Genomic DNA, 20,255 nt, shown 5'->3' with positions numbered 1-20,255 from the left:
ACATAGGCTCCAGTCTCAAATAAAAGCCTGAGCCATTGGACTTCGTGCTGTCTCCAGCTCACTCCCAACCACTGCAGTATTTTCTTCACAAATAGCTGGCTACTAGAAAAATGATGTAAATCCTTCTCAGAGAGGCAATGAAAGAAACCACCTCTTTACTAGTGTGATGGCTTCCAAGAAAGCACTTCTAAACACAGACAATGGTTTAAAAACTAGCACACGTTTCTGGCCTATGCAGCCAGTTTAGCTGTCTGGAACACTTCTTAATAAACTGCATATTGCCTGATTTAACTGATAGTTTTAGTCTACACTCTTTTAACAGCGCCTGATGGAGAGGAACATACTAAGCCCTTAAACAGTGTTTCCTTTTCTTTCTCCTCTTTGGCTTGGGAAGAGAAGAACACAAGAACTCCAACAGCTCCCTGGCCTATCCTGCACACATGAAACCACGCTGCCTCCTACTTGCACACAAAATAAAGAACACAGCAGGACCTTCACAAAGTGGAAGCTAGAGATGTTAGAGTTCCCATTTGAGCAGCCAGCACATCCTTTAGGAAAGCAAATACTGGCTTCAATGTTCCTAACAGGGGACATAACCCTTGTGTCAGTTTAAGAGTGCCTCATTTCTCATCTAAACAGAACTTGCCACCTTTTTACAGTCCTTGCTGTTCCCAATTTCATAGCATCCCTTTTTGACTGACAGCAACAACGAGTGTTCCTGTAAAGTTTCACCAATGCCATTATAAAGTTAATATAAATTCCCCACTCCTACTAAAGATTTATTTTTGTACCTGTGAGCATTACAGTAGCCACACAGTGACATGTTAGGAAGTAGCATTCCAGCGATGATGCAGAATGATGCTCAGACTTTCAGCAGCACTTCTCCAGAACAGAGTCCTTCACCTGTGGCCTGAATATTATTTATTAGATGGGTAACACAGTACATGTTTGGCTCTATTAAAATGCAACTAGGTAACTTTCCCTTGGCATACCAAGTAATTCTGATGAGTCTGTATCAGCAAGCTACTGTTTCTTTCATCATTCACAAGTCTGCTCTCCCTAGGATGCACAACCTTTGTTAGAAGTGGATTTTGTTTCTTTTCAACCTATTAATAAGGCTAAGTAAAGCAAGGCCAAGATCTGGTTGCTGGAAAATCCTGATAGACATATACTCAATTAAGCAGCATTTAAAATTCAACTGAGACCTATGAATTAGCCACATTTTAATCCATTTAATGTGTGCCATGTTGATTTTTGTATCGTTTTAGTTTTCAGTCAAAATATTATGCATTACCAGTCAAATGCCTTACACAGTCTAGGTATATATGACAACAAGATTACCTGTGTCAACCAGGCCTGTCACTTCAAACAAACATACCAAGTTTAAAGATTTATACTTATCTGCTCTGAATTCACATATCCACAGCAAAAGTAACAAACACTGGCCAGGCTCCTTACACAGGAAGGCACACCATTCAGCTTCAACGGACTCTCTTTTAATTCACTCATTTAGAGGCAATTGTCATTATTTTCTTGGGGGGCAGGGGAAGAAAACGCCAATGCACCACATTGTTTTCACTAGCCTGGAAAACACTTATATATATATAGATATATAGATATGTGTATATATATACACACATATGCATGTGTGTACATATATAGGTGTGTGTGTATATATGTATATATACACACTAGTGTATATATACACAGAATATACATATATGAATATACAGAATATATGCACACACACTTTGCTCAGATTTGTTTACAAAATATGTAGCATTTTTATACCATCCAATAAGAGGTACATGATTTTAAACAAATCTTATAGAAATGACATGTTATTGGAAATTTACACGTAAAAAAATCCAGCACAAAAAAATCCAAAAGCTAAAACAAGGTTTTGCTACTAATCAGTGCTTCTATCACCCTTCAAGAAAAGAGAAACACAGTTATTTATATGTGATGTAAAGGCAACATTGAGGGGTTTTCTTGCTCTTTTTTTCCTTTTTTTTTTTTTAAATTAACCACCAAATTTAACCCCCTAAAATTACAAAGAATCAAAGTCCATTTACAGATCAAGTGCAGTAAACTAAATGTTCCTTCAGCACAAAGCAGCACTAGAGAAAGTAAGTGGGAGAGGGAAGGTGGAGGCCAACTGGCTTAGCTAGGGAAGCAGCAGGTGGCTGCTGCAGTAGCCACACAGGTCAGAGTCTCCATCCTGAAGCACAGACAGAACTGAAGACTGTACTTAAATGATGGTCACACAGAGCTGATGTTCAGGCCTTTGCCTAGCTTCTTTCAGCAGTTTGACAAGTGATTTATATGTTTTTATCATTCTGTATCCAATGGGCTGGTTTTGCTTTTGCAGTGACTTGTCACTGAGAGGAGCCAGAAGGAGGATCTTGCAGACAGTTCTGCCACTAACCTCTACCACAGGTACACGACACTGCAGTTGTTAGTGGTGATTTTGAAATGTTTACACTGGACAAATGTGGTTCCAAGCATCCAAAAGGGCTTGAAAGAACACAGCCCGATGCAGGGGGGAGCGGACGGCCTGGACAATCCATTGCATTAACAGAAATGGAACCGCCACTTTCAATCACATGGCATCTCTCCAGTTGCACGCAGATTCTGGTGCCAATCTCAGCTGAAGTCAGTGAGGAGTGGCTGGCCTTCGCATCAGATGTCTGTGATCCAAGCGGGTCGCAGAGCCAAGAACATGCTGCTAGCAGAATGGCAGTCTACAGCTGCAGATGACAGCTGTCATGCAGTCAGCGATGCCTTATAGATGTCACCTGTAGGAACCATGCGTTCCATGCTTATTTATCTCAAGTCCAGTAAACAGCAAGAGGGAAAACTGAAAGGGCCAGGAGGATCCGGCTGTAAGATTATTATCCTTGAGCGTAGTGTCATTTGAGTTGTTAAATAAGGGCGTTGACCAGGAGGATTCTGGTTTTATCAGGTAAGCTGGAGAAGAAGCTCTTGTCTCATGAAACTCTAACGCTCCTTGTGCTAAATTTTACAAATCCAAATTTCTGTGTTCAGAAGGTTATTTTTCAGAAGATAAATCTGTTCAAGTCACACTGTGTAAAAATGTAAAGAGGCAGACAAGAATTTTTCAGCCATAACTATAATACCAAGGACCAGACTCTGGAGCATGAAGTCAGAAAGGGCTCAATTTTTAAGGAAGGCCCAGCTGGATCATACTGTGCCAGCAAGCAAAGGTGGGGGTAGTTTCTCCATTCTAGAAGCTGGTTTGGAAAGTCATTTGGAAAGTCATTTCTGGGGAGGTGGTAAGAGTGACCTATTCACAGACTCTTTTTTTGTGGATAGAGAGGAGCAACTGGGAAGTCTCCACAGTGGTCTGCAATCCAGCTTGGGAGCTCAGTGTTGAGAAGGGATGGGGCCAGATGTGTTCAGTATTCTTTAAGAACCAGAAAACATGTCCATTGCAGCTTGTTGTTGCAGGGGGTAGAGAACTTACTCCATTATTTGTAACATGTTCTATATGCCAATAACCCCAGGTGGCACATACAGCAAAGTAGATACATTGCATGTGAAGAGATAATGCATCTCTCTCAGCCATCCAAAGAGGCACCCAGGGAAGAACATGGGGAATTAATTCAGCTACGTTCTCAGAAAGTCTGAATGTTTCCCTGGACTGCAGGCACACACTGCAGCAAATAGAAGAAAAAGGCAGCCTTATCTTGGATGCCAGGAGAGTGGGGGCTAGTGGAGGAGGGATTATTTTCCTGTAATAAGAGCAGGGAATATCTCAAAGTATAGAAAGGTGCCTCAACTCCACAAAGGTGACAGTGGAGAGGTTCAGAATCTAGAGGAGAAGGGTGATTCTGGTGACCCCTTGCCAAGGAGGGGGCATCCTGCCACGGAGAGCCAAAAGTTTTCCAGACGTATGTAAGAGCATGTGCACAAGGCAAGCGAATGAGCGCAAACAGGATTATGGAAAACATTGAGAGAATCACTCCACGGGTGGCTTGTGGCTCGACAACAGGACTGGTTAGGTAGAGGAGCACACAGTACAGGGGCACCTCAGAGCTGGAAGCCTTCCATGGGAGCCTCACACTGCTGGAAGATGTACTGTTGCTGGCTGAGATCCACCTGTGGGGCAATGCTACTGTCTTCATCCTCTGTTCCAAAGTAGTGCTCAATCAGATCAAAGGCCTTCTGATAAATCTCTTGATTCTCATGGCTCTGCAGGAATTCTATCTTGTCCAGGCCTGCAAAGAAAAGTATATAAAAGTTACAGCTTGGTGAAAGCACATGACCACAATCATTTTCAGTCGGTTGTGAACATCAAGTTCTATGATAATTCTCTTCCCACCTTCCAGAAGAGCAGGTGCCTCTATGTCCTTACCCAGCTTATACTCTCCACAACCAAAGTAAAACAGGTTGAACTACAAAGTTCCCTGTAACTGTGTGATGTGCTTCATGCTTTGTATCCTTTCACTGAAAAAACAAGTATCAGCAAGACTGAATGAGTAAAGAACAGGGCCTCGCCTCAAAGAAGTTTTCTGAAGAGACCTTTAGAACTATGTTTCCTGAAAGTGTGTTCACAGTGCTTTGGTTACAAGAACCATGACTACAGAATCACATAACTGCAAGTTGGAAGAGACTTCTGGTAATCATCTAGTCCAACCTGCAGTCCAGCCCAGCACTACTACTAACACCAGGTAAAGTCAGCTCTGCCCAGCAAATCTTCAAAGCTTAAAAGGATGGAGATTCCATTATGTAATCTGTACCACAAGTATATATAACGCAGTTAAACTCATGCAACCAGTTTTTGGGTAGACATTAAGCAGATGGGCAAACTCAGGCCTTGTAGTCAGAAACAAATGAAAAGAATGCAGCAAGCTAAACTATCTTTAATACCTAGGAATGATACTATAATGAAATCCAACTCTTAGCCACTCTAGAAAATCTTTAATATTGGGAATTGCAGCGGCTTTCTTGGCTGCTCCTTTTACTATGTATGAAGATTCCAGGAAACAATTGTCTGATACTCTGTAGACATTTCTGTAACACTGACATGAAAAGGGAAGTTAAAACCTAGAAGCAGGCAAGATACAACTTGATACAACTCTGATACAACTGATACAACTCTTCCTTGGAAGTCAAGGTACCCAACCATTTTATGGAACTATGGTTCAAGAAGCCATTTTCAGTGACACTGTCTTCTTCTATACTGCCCTCAATAACCCATTTTTATTTTTCTTAATAAAGGACTTGCCAATCAACACGGAAACTAACCTTAAGAGCAGCAGTACCTCAGGACTGGGATGAAATCATGCTGGTACATGCCAGAACCGCAGTAGAACAAGGGCAAACAGTGAAGCTGGGGCTGCTGCCATAATTTTACAGGGAAAGATTTTAAACCTGAACAATAGACCAGAGCGCCCAAAATTTAATTTGCTATGAAGGGAAGATCTCAGTGCTTGAATGACACCCTGGAGGCTCCCTCAGGGTCAGTAGTAAGAAAAGAAGATCTGCACACACTGCCTCAAATCTACACACAAAGATAATGTACAAATGGAGTACCTTGGCACATATTAATGTTCAGATAATAGCGATGAGGGAAGTAGTGAGAATGGGTCTGCTCAAACTCTTACGGGTTTGTGACCATTGCTTTAACCCTTGACTTCCACTTTAACCCCTGACTTCCCCTAACTATATTTTTCTCATACCATATGCTTCTTCAATAAGAGCACAGTAAGGATTAATGCCAGTGCCACTGCGTTTGGATTCCTGTTCTCCAAGCCTCAGGATGTTCTCCAGCCCATTCAATGCTACTTGCACAATCTTTGAGTCCATTACTGTAAGGAGGTCGCAGAGTGGTTTGATGCATCCCAGTTCGACTAAATACCTGAAGAACACCACATGAAACCAAGTGAATTTTCTGCAAAATTATAATTGGTGTAGCCATTTAAACACTTAAAGGCATGAAGGTCTAAGAACAAAAACAAACAAAATAGCAACTTGAGAAAGTATAGACATCTATTTGTATCTAGTCAATACACTTTTCTGCTGAAACAAAATAACTTTAAAATACCTTCTCTGTCTCTCTAGGTATAGAGATTAAATATTTTTTTTAACTTATAATAAAAATACAGCTATAGTTTATAGACATTTACTATTGATGTAAACTATATTAATTTAATACATTTACAACTTCATGGGTTTGGTTTATGCAAAATTGCATACAATATAATCATAATATACTAGTGTAAGTTGAGCAGGAAAAAACAATACACAAAATGCCCACAATAGGCCATTCCTCTCCAGACTGTTAATATATTTTTTTATACTTTACAACTACCACTAAGAAATTAGTTTAAAAGTTGCATTTAGTTTTTTTTTCACATAAGAGAAATAGTTCAATTAGTTAAATGAGCATTGCGCTCCCGAAACACTTCTGTGATTTCTCCCTAAAGGAATGAATGTCTCATTCACAACTCAGTACAAAGACCTGGCTCACTGGATACAACACTGAAAGCATACAGAATGGGTTGGGTTTTTTTCCACTTTCTAGGTTGAGTTTGATTTCTTGCACAAACACTAGTTCAGTCAATTGCACTGAAAGATTTGAACTATTACATACTTGATCTGTTCAGCAGAGCCTCCAGATGTTGCATTTGTAATTGCCCAAGCAGCTTCCTTCCTTGTCCGAAACTCAGCCGTTTGCAAAATATTTATAAGAGCTGGGAAGATATGGGCATCTATGACCGTCTGCGAAAAGAAGTAACATCTCATGGTTATAACAAAAATAAGAAATAACTTCCTTGTCCTGAGACAGTCAATGTCTATGCTCAGCACAACACATTAAACAATTAAACGTTTCTTATCAAGTGGCAAAAATCAGTTTTCAGCTTTGCATTCAAAAGCCCAGTTCTGCTGGGGCCTGTGTTTATCCCAGAAGAATTCAAAACACATTCAGACTGAAGTGACTGCCAGATCTAATGTGTTACTTCCCTTATTCTTCCAGATAGTAGAGCATTAAGCTAGCAAGTCAGTAATCCACTAAGATCCCCTAATGACAGAAAAAGACTTCATAAGCCTTTCATACCACATCTCCAGTGGGTGAGACAACAGATCAAAGAGAACAAACTGTAAGGTCTCCTCAAAACAAGCAATAACCAATCTATTTTTTCCTGGTGAAAAGAAAATGGATGGTTCAGTAGGATGGTTAACTGCTTAGCTCACCAAACTAATAAAAGTCAAGTGAATATTTAGTCAGCAACTAGTAATGTCCTCTGGAAAAAGCCTTTTGCAATAAGACAAATGAAACTAGTTTAGTTACACAAGTATTGGGACCTAAAGCACATTCATAAGGATCAAAGAAGAGCTTAGAATAACATTTTTAAACTGTTTCACAAACATAAGTCATCATAGAATTGATAAAGGCAAATTCAAAGAAAGCCAAAGAGAAACTTTTCAAGGGACTCCGTAGAAAATTAACAATACATAGCGCAAAAAGCTATAGTTAACTGGCATTGTGGATGGTTACCCAGTGATAAAAAACTCATATTTCTTTTACCCCTCCTGTTTGTCTGGACACCCACACTGCATCTACTGTATAAACACATATTGCCTATCAGTTGTATCCACAGTCCCATGAATGCTCTTTACCACCGAATCTGCGCTTCCAGCACAGGAATCTGGAGCCCTCAAGGAAAACCATTTACACTTCCATCATGCCATGTTATATTAGATTTGTACTTTGCAAAACTTATTTAGCAAAAAGTCCTCAACTGAAACCTTTGAACATGAAAGCTGGAAGTTGTAGGTCATAAACAGAAGCCAGCTATTAAAAAAGACAAAAGATAATAGAAAGTATCTTCAAGAAACAGAATGTATTCCCCTTTCCCAATGTATCTTGATGGGAAAACACAATTTTTAAAACTATACAAAAGCAGCACACTGTAAGGGTGGATGTGGCAGCATCTGCTTCATTAACCTTATCAGCTCAAGGACCTTTTCATCTCAAAGTGAGATAAAAACAGGAAAGTAATAAATAAAACACACGTGACACAAACCTAACAGGCAAGGAATAAGAGAGACAATCACAAAGGAGGAAAGGATACAGTCAGGAATCTGCAGAGACCCAACCTGAACTTCCAAAATTGTAAGACAGGGCCAAGTGGGACTGTGCAAAACTTCATAACAAATCTTTTAACTGTCTCACCACGTCACCTCCCTTGCTAGCCTGTGTGAGTAAGAGCGAGGTGCTAACAAATGAGATCAGCATGACTGAATTTGAGCCAGGAATTGAATAAGAAACCCCTGGGTCTGTGGGATCAGCAACTGGAGTGGATGGGGGGTTCTCAGTGTGAGTAGCTGTAGGGGCCGTGGAGTAGGGAGAGCATGTTTCTGGGGTGACCAGAAAAAGGTGAATTCAGGGCCAGCAACCAGTGTCAAACCTTGAGGGAAAGGGCCCCTACAACAGGAGCAGGTGAGGGTCCCAGCATCGGCCACTGCAGCAGGATCACAGTCCTTAGGGCCTGTGTGCCTAGAAAGCAGTGGGTGAAGTGAGGATCTTGACTTCTCAGCTTCAGTGGGACTGTAGGTCACAAGACAACGTGCCTAGACACCAGCTCCATGCAAAGCGGGAATTTACATCATCCCCAGGTGTGGTGGTGGGAGTGAAGGATCACAGTGTACATAATTTACTGGCAGACTGGACTAGGTGGCAAGTAGGATTTCCAAGATCCAGGCATGGACTGAGGGTCCATGCCAATAATCAAGGGGTCTGCAAGTGTGGGGCTGCTCAAGATGAATGTGTGCATCCGTTTGCCAGCAAGAATGAAGCTGAACTAACCAGTGAATAGAAGTCAAGTATAACAAGTTAAGAGAGCTCACAATCCAGCCACGGACAACAGATGGGCAGAGAGCCCAGAGTGGTATTCAACAGATCTCTGAACATGTACGTATGCTTGTGGATCTAGAGAGTGAGGGGATGTGTGTTTTCACTAGTGAACTTCAGTCCTTATCAACTAGAGAGGAGAAAGAAGACACCACAGTCTACACTTCGCATGAGTCCAGAGCTGAGGTGGAAGCCCTTATAAGAACAGGGTGTTAAGGGATGTTAAGTATTCTCTGCGAAAGAGCTTGATACAGATCTACAATAGGATATGCCAGGGCATTAGTATACTACTATTCCAGCTAAGAACAAGTGAAAAATCTCATTATCATATCTTAAATCCTCCCTCCAAAAGAAAACTTTTACATGATATTCATTTCCTTAAAAAGGGTCTTCTTAAAACCAGCTTCTTTAGTAAGTACTAAAATCAGAGTATGTTACATGATAGCATGGAACTAGGCCAGCATATCTTAGCTGACAGGCAGTAATACACTTTGAGCCTTCTTAATGGCAGAAAAACCTCAGTTACCTTAAAATACTTCAATTTAAGCTTGCAAAGTAGTAGGAGAATTCTAGAACAAAGGGAACTAGTAATGGGAGGGCAGCAACTGGAGAATCTTGAAAGACTTTCATTGTTTTCCTTCTGGCTCAATCAATTTTGAACTCTTTAATTCAATGCAAAGACTGGTGAGTAGGACTTTTCCTCTCAGAGTGGAGAAATGCACATTTGAACCTTTTCAGAAAGAACTGAATCCAGATCTCCCATCTCTTGGGTGAGTGTTCTTATTTCTAATTCCTCTTATTTCTATTTATATCTCTCTCTTATTCTATTGTATGAAAGGCTACAGGCACCTTGTTTGCTTTCTGCTCTACAGTGAAGTTGGCTGTCTTTACCCAAGCAGAACAGATGAAAGCAGCCTTTCATAAGGCGCTTCACTGAAAGAGAGTGGCTCAAGAGAGAAGCAGATTATCAATCACCATACTTTTATGTTTCCTACTGCTTGACATGCAATGTAAGTGTTGTCACCACCTCACCCTAGCGTGAGTCCCAGTTAAAGGGACTTAATTGTCTCTCTGTAGTACAGCAAAGTTTTTCAACTAGCAGGCTGTTAACAGTCAAAACTCTCAGAGCTTTGATGTGTGAAAAATGAAAACCAATCCAAATAAACCAACTAACCAACCCAAGCCATTAACTAGGTCAGAAAATAGTTTGCTTTAACGTTAGTATCTTCACTAGATTTCGAAAGTCCAGTTAAGCTCAACAAGGGTGGTAACAATAAAGCATTAATTCAGGGAAAGCGCTAGCAGCATCTATTATTTACACTTTATGCCTTGCACCCTTGCCCACAACAGTTACTGTTGACAGCAAACTAGAATGCCTAAGGATTCCTAGCTCTATGATATTTTATGTGGGAGCAAAAGTTATTGTGGAAATAGGCCACGTTTCCCTTCCACTTTCCATCTAAGTGATAAAACAATAAACTACTAAAATAGAATTTTGGGTTTTTTTCCTTGAAGGGAAACAAACCTCAGGCAGAGCAAAAGCCTAAAGGACTGAAGCAGGATGAGGTGCTTGTAAATTCTGAGGATTTAGAAAGTGTTGTTACTTTTCTAGCATTATTGTACTGCGTGTGCCTCTCATGTGGAAGTGTGTTGAAGACTTGCATAGCGCATATAAAATGCTCAAGACAAGCACAGCTTTCAAATACACAGTTAAGAGATTTCATTTCAACAAGAACTCTCAAAAGATGTGAAAGATATAGAAAGGAAATGAAAAGAAAAAAAATCAGGTTGTAAACTAAGGACTGATGTACAAACAGATCTCAGTCTGCCACCTCTTCAAATGTTCCACTGTTCCTTGGAAAATGAAAAGTGCCTTGGCCACTCATAAAAACAGAGGGCAACTTCCTCATACGTGCCATAAAGCAAAGTATGTTTAAACACAAAAATGCAGCTGATGCATTCTAATGCTCTAAACATGACTGGAATTCTTCCAAGAAGTGTAACAGCAGGCCAAGAGGGTAACCAAAAAGTAAAGAAATTCCAAAACCTACCTAATTTTAGCAGTTTTATGTATGGATTTTTCAATCCAAATTACTCTTGTGAGTGCATGTAAGAACAAAGCATACTAACATCCTCCTTCCAAGAGCAATCTACAGCAGATGCACAAGAAAGTGTAAACTTTATTCATGTTTACTTTTCTTTTTCTCTTTTTTTTATGTATTTACAGTTGCAGCAGTGAGTTCCAGTTAGACTACACCTGCATGAGAAGATATGTGCTTGTATGTCCTAATTAAAGGCAGCACCTCTTTAATTTCTTCAATGTCTCTTCCTTCAAGGATTTCGCTCAAAAAATACCCAATCATTCCTTATTCACCTTCTCAGATGCCACTTGTGTTTCTACAGTATTCTGCCACATCTCCCTTCGCTTGTCTCATGGTATACAAAGCTATCCCTCATACAGAGTCCAGCTCATGTTTTATAGTCCCTCCTTACCACTCCACTCCTAGCATATCCTTTGAAGATTCATTCAAGAACAAGGATTCCCCTTTTGATCTTTTTATCCCTTTCCTGACCATTTCTAATATTCATATTGATTTTAGGCTGCTACTACTAGGCACTGAGATGGTATCTTAACAGCACATTAGAAATCGCTTTGCTGCATAACAGGCAATCCAAAGCCCATCCTTTAATACATTAAAGTAACACTGAAATTTTTGCCCGACTGCATCCATTCCATTGGAACTGGAAGTCCATTGGACTTGCAATTAGGAGTCTTTCAGAAAACTAAAACTGAACTTTCATTGAAATCTGAATTTTCAAATTTAATTTGAAACGGAACTGAATTGTAATGCTCAGTTCTTCAGCAGATCTGGCCCTCACTTCTGAAGTGTCAACTTTTTTGTCTTTGCTTTAAAATATACAGTATTCCTGTGTTATGACCCTCCAAGACAGTTGCCTGCCTCTTGGAAACATTCTAGGAATATTTTAATCAAGCTTTATCACTTTACAGGATTTGATTTTTAAAGAGTGAAGCTAGATAAAAGTCAATTATCAGAGTTTTATTACATCTGCAAGGATGTTGAATCTAAATACACTGTAGCCACTGTTAGGGAGCAGGTCCTCAACAGTAGTATATTAAATTAGTATTTTGAGCTGGTCAATACCAAGTGAGCTTCCTTCCCCTCCTTTTGGTTCCCATAAATAAATCACTTAAGGCATGCAAAAATACACACAGACATTTAGTATGCAAGTGCTGTCTACATACGATTCATCACATAAATGTGAAAGCAAAAAAGTCTTAGAGCATGACTGTTTTCCTGCTCTTGCAAGCTCTCTCATTACCTTTAGCAACTCAAGATCAGTCACCACCCTATCTGGCATGTGTGATACAGCACTACTGCTTTGAAATCCTCCTGGCTAGAAATTTCAGGCCACACATCTCAGTTATTTGTGTTCCAGTTCCCTTTTTTTTGATTCAATTCACAACTGCTTTAAGTAACATAACAAATACTTGTAAGCCAAAGCTATTTAACATGATGGCATGAGTACAAAATCACTGCCATTTGAGAGGCAGGAGGAAAGCACTTCAGATCCCAGTTCTAACGGGCTTTTAAGCTATTGACACAGACACCTAAGCCTAGATACTCCAAACTGTGTATAAAGCAAATTTCTAGACAGCTTACACTATGTTGCTCCTGCTGACAGGAAGAGCCTGTACTATAAAGAACTGTTGAGGTTTTCAGGCAGAACAAAGGAATTCAAGGTAATCTAGCTCTGCTGCCCTCAACGTGCTATGATGTATGGGATTCACCACATGTAGAAGCCTGAAAACAGATTTTGTACAAACACAAACTTAAAACTGAGACTTTCATTGGGCCTCAAATAAATATGACATATTTTGCTCCTAACTGAGACTTTTTGACGTCCTGCCACCACAAACAGCATGTGAAGATTTCAGACCACTCATGCAAACTATGCCATAAACCAAATACACTTTATATTCAAGTAGTCTGACCCACAGTTTGCCTGTGTAAAGCACAACTCTGTGTGAATCACATCATTCCTTTTCCATGTCCCCAGCATCACTGTCATCTTTTTGGAAAAGAGACTCTGATGATTCTTTGCTTGTATCTTTACTCCAATTTGTAAAAATATGCTTCATTCCACAGTTTTTAAAACTAACAGGCAACGTGTCACTTGCTATGCTGGCCCATATCATGTTTCAGCAAGGACAGGAAACTCTAAAGGAGTAAAAACATGGTACAGATCCTATTGCTACCATGCCTAACCTTACGTAGGTTTCCCAATGTTCTTGTGAGAATTTAAGGTATATTAGAAAAGAAGTTATAAGTTTCTTAACCTGTCAACAGGAGAGAACTCCTATGATGTCTTCACTGTCAGATATGGAAGATTGTGTCTGATGTACTGCCTTTCATAGCTTTTCAACGGGTTGCGACCCCCTTCAGAAGGGCCGACAGTCAGGATTTAGCTTCAGTTGTGCAGTTCTCCTTCTGACTCCCAGGAAGATGTAGTTCCCCTTCTCCCTGACTGGGGAAGCTATCCACTGAAGTACAGCAAAGCTGTATACAAACTAGGAAATTAACAAACAAAAACTATACTTAGTGACAATCATGACTGCATCAGGATATACACATCCAACCCAAACCTTAAATGCACAGAAATAAAGAGGGGAAAGACTGCTGTATTCCACCACACTTTTCTGTTGCCTAGGCACTGCTGATAACACACTCTGAAAGGCTTTCACTTCCACCTTTGGTGGAGAAAAAAAGAACCCAAACCTGCTATGCTTTAATATAGGATTATTAAAGTTTAGCACTTACTTTCACATATTTCATGCATGTTAACTTATATTGCCTTAACACTAGAGTTTACTTGATTGTGTTTGAGTGCAAGTCTAACGGCAATAGGCTGCTGCCTTATCTTTTAGAAATGGCAGTGAAAGCCTTTGGAGTGTGCTACCGATCAGCATTGTAGGCAGTATGGAAGTGGAAATGAATATAGAAGTCCTTCCCTCTAACTTTATATTTCTATACTTTAGAGTGGGTGGATGCAGGGAGTGTAACCCAATGCAATCTTAAACAACACTAAATATAGCTCTGTCTGTTAATATTGGTTAGGTGAAATAGCTAATAGGTTTGTTTTTTCTTTCTTGCTGTGTGGAAGGGATTGCTAGATTGTGGCTTGAGCACTACCCAGAGTTTCCATGCTATTCTAACATTCCAACTGCTCTGGAGCAGCAACCCACCAGTTAGATCAGATGGTAAGTGACCATAATGTGGTTACTAAGCCAGGCAGACATTCAGGAAGAAAAATTACCATGTGCTGTTATCATTCTTCTCTGATCTCTGGCTAAAGATTGTGCTTGATTCTATATTCAAAATCGAGTGAGTATCATGGAGACTGGAATAGATCTTGCTACAATCTATGACCTTTAGCAGGAACTATAGAGCAATATGGAAGGACTGGGGAGAAAGGAAAATCAATTATTTAGTATAGAGCTACATCTAGTATTTTAGAATTCCTTCTGTAAGGAAGACCAGTTTTCAAGAAAAAAATGTTTTAATTCATCCCAATGTGAAATTAATTTAGAGAAAGAAAAAAAACAACTGAACCCCTCAAAGATGAAAAGGTTCATCCACGAACTCAGTTAAATCAGATATTCTTCCCAGATGGGAATTACCCTTTGTCCTCACAGCTACTAAGAACAGACTAGGCTTTTATTCTCCATTTTAATATATGACCATGTTTGAGAAACACTTTACCGAAGAGCATCTTCCAACTTCAGAAACTATTTTGAAGTGGTTTTCAGCTTAAATGTTTACAACAATTTTAACACTGAGTAAGAGCTGTCTGAAGTAACACCTCAGACATAGTGGCTCTGGAGCTGAAAGGAGGTTTTATCACACCTTGTATCTCACATGATATTTTCCAGGTTGAAACTAGAAACTAAAAGAATTAAAAGCTTTTCTAGAATTAGTTACACAACAGCAATGAGAGCTTCCTTTCAATACACAGTAATCATTGTAATTATACCTGCAATTGCCAATTGTACTTCCTGGCCTCAAGATCTCTGATCAAGCATGTTGTAAACATTCTCCAAATGTCTTTTACTTCACAACTTTCCTCTAACAGTCCTTTTGCAGGTCCAAAAATCTAAGCCTCAGATGGACATGATGGACATGATTCACAGTACGTCAGAACTACCAGGATAGTTATCGCCTGATCAGGATAAAAACCACTTTTTTTAATCTTATTTTTATTACTGCCATTCTAGATTAAATTGGGTATATACTCATGACAGTGTTTTGCTATATAGCATTTGTGCGCTCAGAGTTCAAAGGCAGCTTAGTTACTCTGAATGGAGCCTGAGAAATTCTTAAACGAACCATAGATACAACTTCCAAGAAACTGCTTCTCACATTTTTTTCCCCTGGACTCAAGTAATGCATCAACATGCTTCCAACCTTGTATGTGAAATATCCTAAGGGTGCTTTAAGCTGGACTCTTTTAAACCTACATGTATTTTGGTTGATTTGATTAATACCGTGTGTTCTTCCTGATGCAAGAATCCTGAGAAAGCAAGCTTCTACCCACACAACCATCACAATTTTTCTATGCAGTTAAGGGGTTTATACTTCTAAAAAAATCACCTTCTAGAAATGAAAGTGCAATGTTAATGGCTCACAGCATTAATTTCCCTCTCCCTGCCTTCCCACATGACCTTTCCAAGTCACAATCTAATCTGCTCTCAGTAGAAAGGGCGTTGACCTAAACTGGTGATAAGGCACCCCAAACCATTTTGAAGCTACTGAACACACATGCAGAGAAGTACCTAACAATATTTTGTGTTTGGTGGGTTTTTTTAGGTAGATTGGGCAAATTTTGTATTAACAAAGGAGAGGTTATTTTATCCTTACTTGTTTTCAAATAAAGACATAATGACAACAGTTTAGAAGACACTGGAATACCAAGGGTATAGTTAAGACTCTGCCTAAAGCCTTACTTCTACATGTTTGAATAGTGGATACCAGGTGTAAGAACACTGTGCAAACAAGGACAGGCACTTACTCCTTCACTTAAAGGCATGGTACAGTGGATACTTATGCAGAAGTCACAGAAGTTAATACACTATTGAAATAGCTTCTGGTGCATTAGAATTCAAGTTACCTCTAGGTAACTGTAACTGTATCTTCAGTATATCAAGAATATGAAAATAGAGATCCTGAAGTTTTGAAAAAAATGCTCAAATAACAAACTGTCAGCTCTGATACAGAATTCTTTCTGCAATTACTTCTATGGATACCTGATTTTGTCAAGCTCTTGTTTTTCTTAAGTCTCCAATATTCCTATACGATTCTGCGTCCTGAAGCAACTCTGACAGACAGGTATAAACACAAAGTTAAGAAAATGTACTGGGCTGAAACATTCCTCAGAATATATTCTTAAGGCTTCCCAGGGAAAGCAGAAATGGCCTTCTAGAAAGAAAATACTGCTCCTCCCTATTTCTAAAGTGGTAGTAGCATAAAGCAGCCAAAAGATTCTTCACTGCAAGAAAGGCAAAGGTAAAACCATTTTTATCTCAGTATAAGCTGTAGTTGCTATCTTTTCTACACTGCTAATTGCACAGCAGTGAAAACTGCTGAGGTGCAAAAAACAGTGATACAGTTGCTGATTTTACACAGCACTTACTGTTAGAAATTCAGCTAATCCAGATTAACATACAAGCAGCAATAAAGGAATAATCAAAATTCTTGGAGCTCTCCCAAGGTTAGATAAAGAAACCACATCATTCTCTGCATCTGACAACAAACATAGCAAAAGTAAAATCCTGACTGAGGAAGCAGGAGCAAATGCAAACTGCGGGAGGTTTCTTTCCTCACAGTTCTACTTCCATCTTAGTCACATCTATACATTAGACAAAGGACCTACACAGCTCTCCCTCTTTGTTTTCTTGCTTACTCATTTCCTAACATAAGCATCTCTGAAATTAGATAAACATTCGGCTCTTAGTACCAGGACACTCAGGAGTTATTTTCCACAGAAGTATTATCTCCTATGCTTTCTGAGATGAAGACCTCATTCAAGGTATTAAAGCTTTACACTGTCCCTTCAGCAGCTGGATATTCTTTGTATAGAAGTACAGATAACCAAAAGATTGCAAGTGCCACCTGCAAAGGATATAATACATTTTTTAGTCAGGAAAAACATGCAGCCTTTTCACCATCTCCTGCAAGTTTTCTGCAAAAACAAAACCAAGAATTCCATCCTTTGGGTGAAGAGGGTTAAGTACTTCATGCTAATTCTGATCATTTAGAAGGAATAATCCAGAGTCATCAGATCCAAGACTAGCAGGTGGCAAGCTGCCTTGCAAGGAAAAGTATATGGAGGAAAGAAGTACTCCACCATGGCCATTGTTGCCACTGTGTTACCGGACTTCGTTTATTTTCTGTGCAGACATGCATTGTTTCTGCCTGGTTATTAATGAGTGAGACAAGTATTTCTAATGTCTAATATTTGCTACTTATTTCTCAAAGAACAGGCATGTCCAAGGGGACTTCCTTGCATCCTCTGCAAGCCCTGAAAATACTCTCTGCCTCGAGCGAGGGAGAAGAGCACTAAGAAACCTAACTTCAGAAGAATTATTTTATTCACATGAGACTTCAATTCAGCTGTCTTGATGGAAACCTTTTGTATTTATCAGCTAAAGCCTGGTTTCACTACAATCTGGTTTTCCATTTACTTCTCAAGAAGAGAAGGAATAAGGCATTGCTGTTGAAATCCAAGCAAAAAATTCCCCTAGTACAGCTGTTTAAAAATGACAGACATATCCAGAGAAAACAAAATGTATTTAGTAGTTTCTTTTTTATCTAGCCCACAAAAACTTTCCTCTGGGAAAGAGATGGTCAATCGCTCATTTATACCATCTGGAGACAAGTCCTGAGAATTCTTCCTGATAGTTGACACTAACTCCAGACTCAGAACAAAGATGTGGCCTTTTGGAGACCTAATGGTGAAGACTGACATAAGGGAGCGAAACTTTTATTTGCTTCTGTGTGCTATCACTTGAAGGCTATAATCAGAAAGGATAAATCCCACTGCAACATGTTAGATATCCTCCACTGTTATTCAGTTTTAGTAAGTAGCAATTTTAGACTTGGCTAAGCACAACTGCCTGTATCGAGAATTGTACGAAAATATAAACAGGAATAAAAGTTATTTTACAATATAGATGTCTGTATCTGGTAGTGAAATCAAGGACCATGTAAAGTTATTAGATTTGCAAAGTTTGTAGCTTACTCTTTTTGTACTTGAGAATATTTACCTTAGTGATTGCCAAATGCATGAAAATGACTATTTAAGATGACTGTCTATCTTCTTATAATCTGTAAATGTGTATATTAAATCATTTGAATTTGAGAAATGATTGGACCACTGAAACATTCTAATTAGGCACACAGCCGATAACACACTTCTGTTAATATGTAATTATGTATCTGCATATATATACAAATATGCACTTTATACATAAAAAAAAGTGTACAGCCTGCGTTTCTTCTAGCCTGCAAGACAAAGGTCACTGATCATAGCTGTACCATACCTGGATCTGAGCTCTGTTTCCAGCTGTTATATTAGATATTGTCCAGCATGCTTCTTTTTTGATAGATTCTTTTGGGCTGCTTAGCAAGTGCAGTAAACTCTGCAGGGCTGAACAATTCAGAATTACCTGAACACAAAAGAAAAACAAAACAAACAACCACACCTTAGAGGAAATTTAGGATTAAAAAAACACAAGAACAAGGACTACAATGTCTTCAAAATCTAGAACGCATCTCCCATCACATGATCCCAAAAAAGTTAACAAGGAAAAACAAAACACCAATCACCACCAAAACCACAAAACAAAACAAAACACCCAGCAAGTACTAAGAAAAAAATGTTTACAGGAAAGATAACGAGCAAAACAACCGAGTTATTCACTTAAGATATCGCGACTTCATTCTGATCTGAGTGTGACCTACCAGAAGATACTAAACCCATCATGACCAAACCAAAATAAGATAACAGTATTGTCCTGTGATTGTTTTCTGTGATTTTTGTATACTTGGAAGCTCCAACTCCTGTTTTACACATCAGCCGGCACAGTGAGGGAGACTGTTGCCAGTGTTGTGTCCAGTGACATTATGAATTCTCCTGGTTTTGGCTGGAATACTTAATTTTCCTTCTACTAGCTGGTGCGGTGCTGTGCTTTGGCGTTAGCCTGCGAACAATGCTGGTAACACGCTGATGTTTTAGCTGTTGCTAAGTAGCCTTACCCTGATGATCAAGGACTTTTCAGTCTCTCATGCTCTGCCAGTGAGGAACGGCATGAGAAGCCAGTAGGAAACACAGACAGGACACTTGACCTGAACTAGCCAAAGGGGTATTCCATATACAGCGCATTGTGCTCAGTACAGAAACTGGGAAGAGTTATCTGGAAGAGGCCAACTGGTCCTCAGGGACAGGCTGGGAACTGGTCAGTCATATTGTGCATCACTCCTTTGGGGATTGTGGGGATTTTTGTTTGGATTTGTTTCACAACCACCATCTGTTTTGAGGCAACTAATGTCACCAATCCTTCGCATTCAAACATCACAAGGAACAAGAAAAGGTGCTTGTGAACAGGTTACCCAACAAACAAAGATGAACTGCAGTACAACACAACAGAAATTGAATCCATACCTGGGTCTGGATATCATCGCCTGTGACAATGTTCCCAACAGCTCGTAAGGCAGGAGATACTACTTTGTAGTCATTGTGCCTAAAATTACCAAGGAAATATCTAAGTGTTAAACATTCCAAAGCATCTCCATCTTTACATTCTCAAAGAAGGAACATGCATCAGCCAGGAGAAAACTTCCCTGCTAAAACTGACTTAATTCTCACGGTATAAATCAAAACACTCTCTGATTTTAAACTAATAGCAAGTCTTTCTAGGGTTTCTAAATATCTAGGCCTCTAGACATCATTCAGCAGCATAAAGACAAAATATGAGATTAAAAGAATAAAGTGCTTCAAAGTATAGGCATTCTTGGGAGGGAAAAAGTAACCAGCTGTAGCTGTGAAACACACAATGTAGCCAGCACAAAGCTAGAGAATGAGACTGAGGTGCAGGGAAAAAAAAACTCTTAGGAAATAGCAAAACTAGTACTAGAAAAGTCCCATTGTTTCTGTTACTCATGATATGTAAAGATGACTGAACATAGGTAAAATTAAAACTCAAATACTTGCTTTGCTTTCAAGACACATCTAACTAAACTTCCTACTGCTGGAATCTTAATTCTGGGAAAAAGAGTAGATAGTAATTTGCTATAGT

General features: G+C 39.4%; 1 protein-coding gene across 2 annotated transcripts in view; it reads right to left on the bottom strand.

The window, feature by feature from the left end:
- Window positions 1-3,268: 3,268 nt before the first annotated feature.
- Window positions 3,269-20,255, bottom strand: part of KPNA1 (karyopherin subunit alpha 1) — a 47,654-nt gene continuing 30,667 nt past the window's right edge. For both annotated transcript variants that reach the window (XM_057404130.1, XM_057404131.1), the window contains exons 10-14: window positions 19,622-19,700; window positions 18,501-18,626; window positions 6,620-6,747; window positions 5,706-5,884; window positions 3,269-4,241 (exon numbers count right to left, since the gene is read on the bottom strand). In XM_057404130.1, coding sequence (XP_057260113.1) covers window positions 4,054-4,241; window positions 5,706-5,884; window positions 6,620-6,747; window positions 18,501-18,626; window positions 19,622-19,700 — 700 coding nt within the window. In that variant the 3' untranslated portion in view covers window positions 3,269-4,053. The remainder of the gene's footprint in view (window positions 4,242-5,705; window positions 5,885-6,619; window positions 6,748-18,500; window positions 18,627-19,621; window positions 19,701-20,255) is intronic.

Source organism: Pezoporus wallicus, unplaced genomic scaffold (genome assembly GCF_028554395.1).
Source record: "Pezoporus wallicus isolate ANWC-B61680 ecotype Strahan unplaced genomic scaffold, APGP_CSIRO_Pwel_v1 contig_6598, whole genome shotgun sequence".
Taxonomy (NCBI): Eukaryota; Metazoa; Chordata; class Aves; order Psittaciformes; family Psittacidae; genus Pezoporus; species Pezoporus wallicus.
The sequence above is the reverse complement of the archived record's forward strand: the minus strand, read 5'-3'. Positions and strand labels throughout refer to the sequence as shown.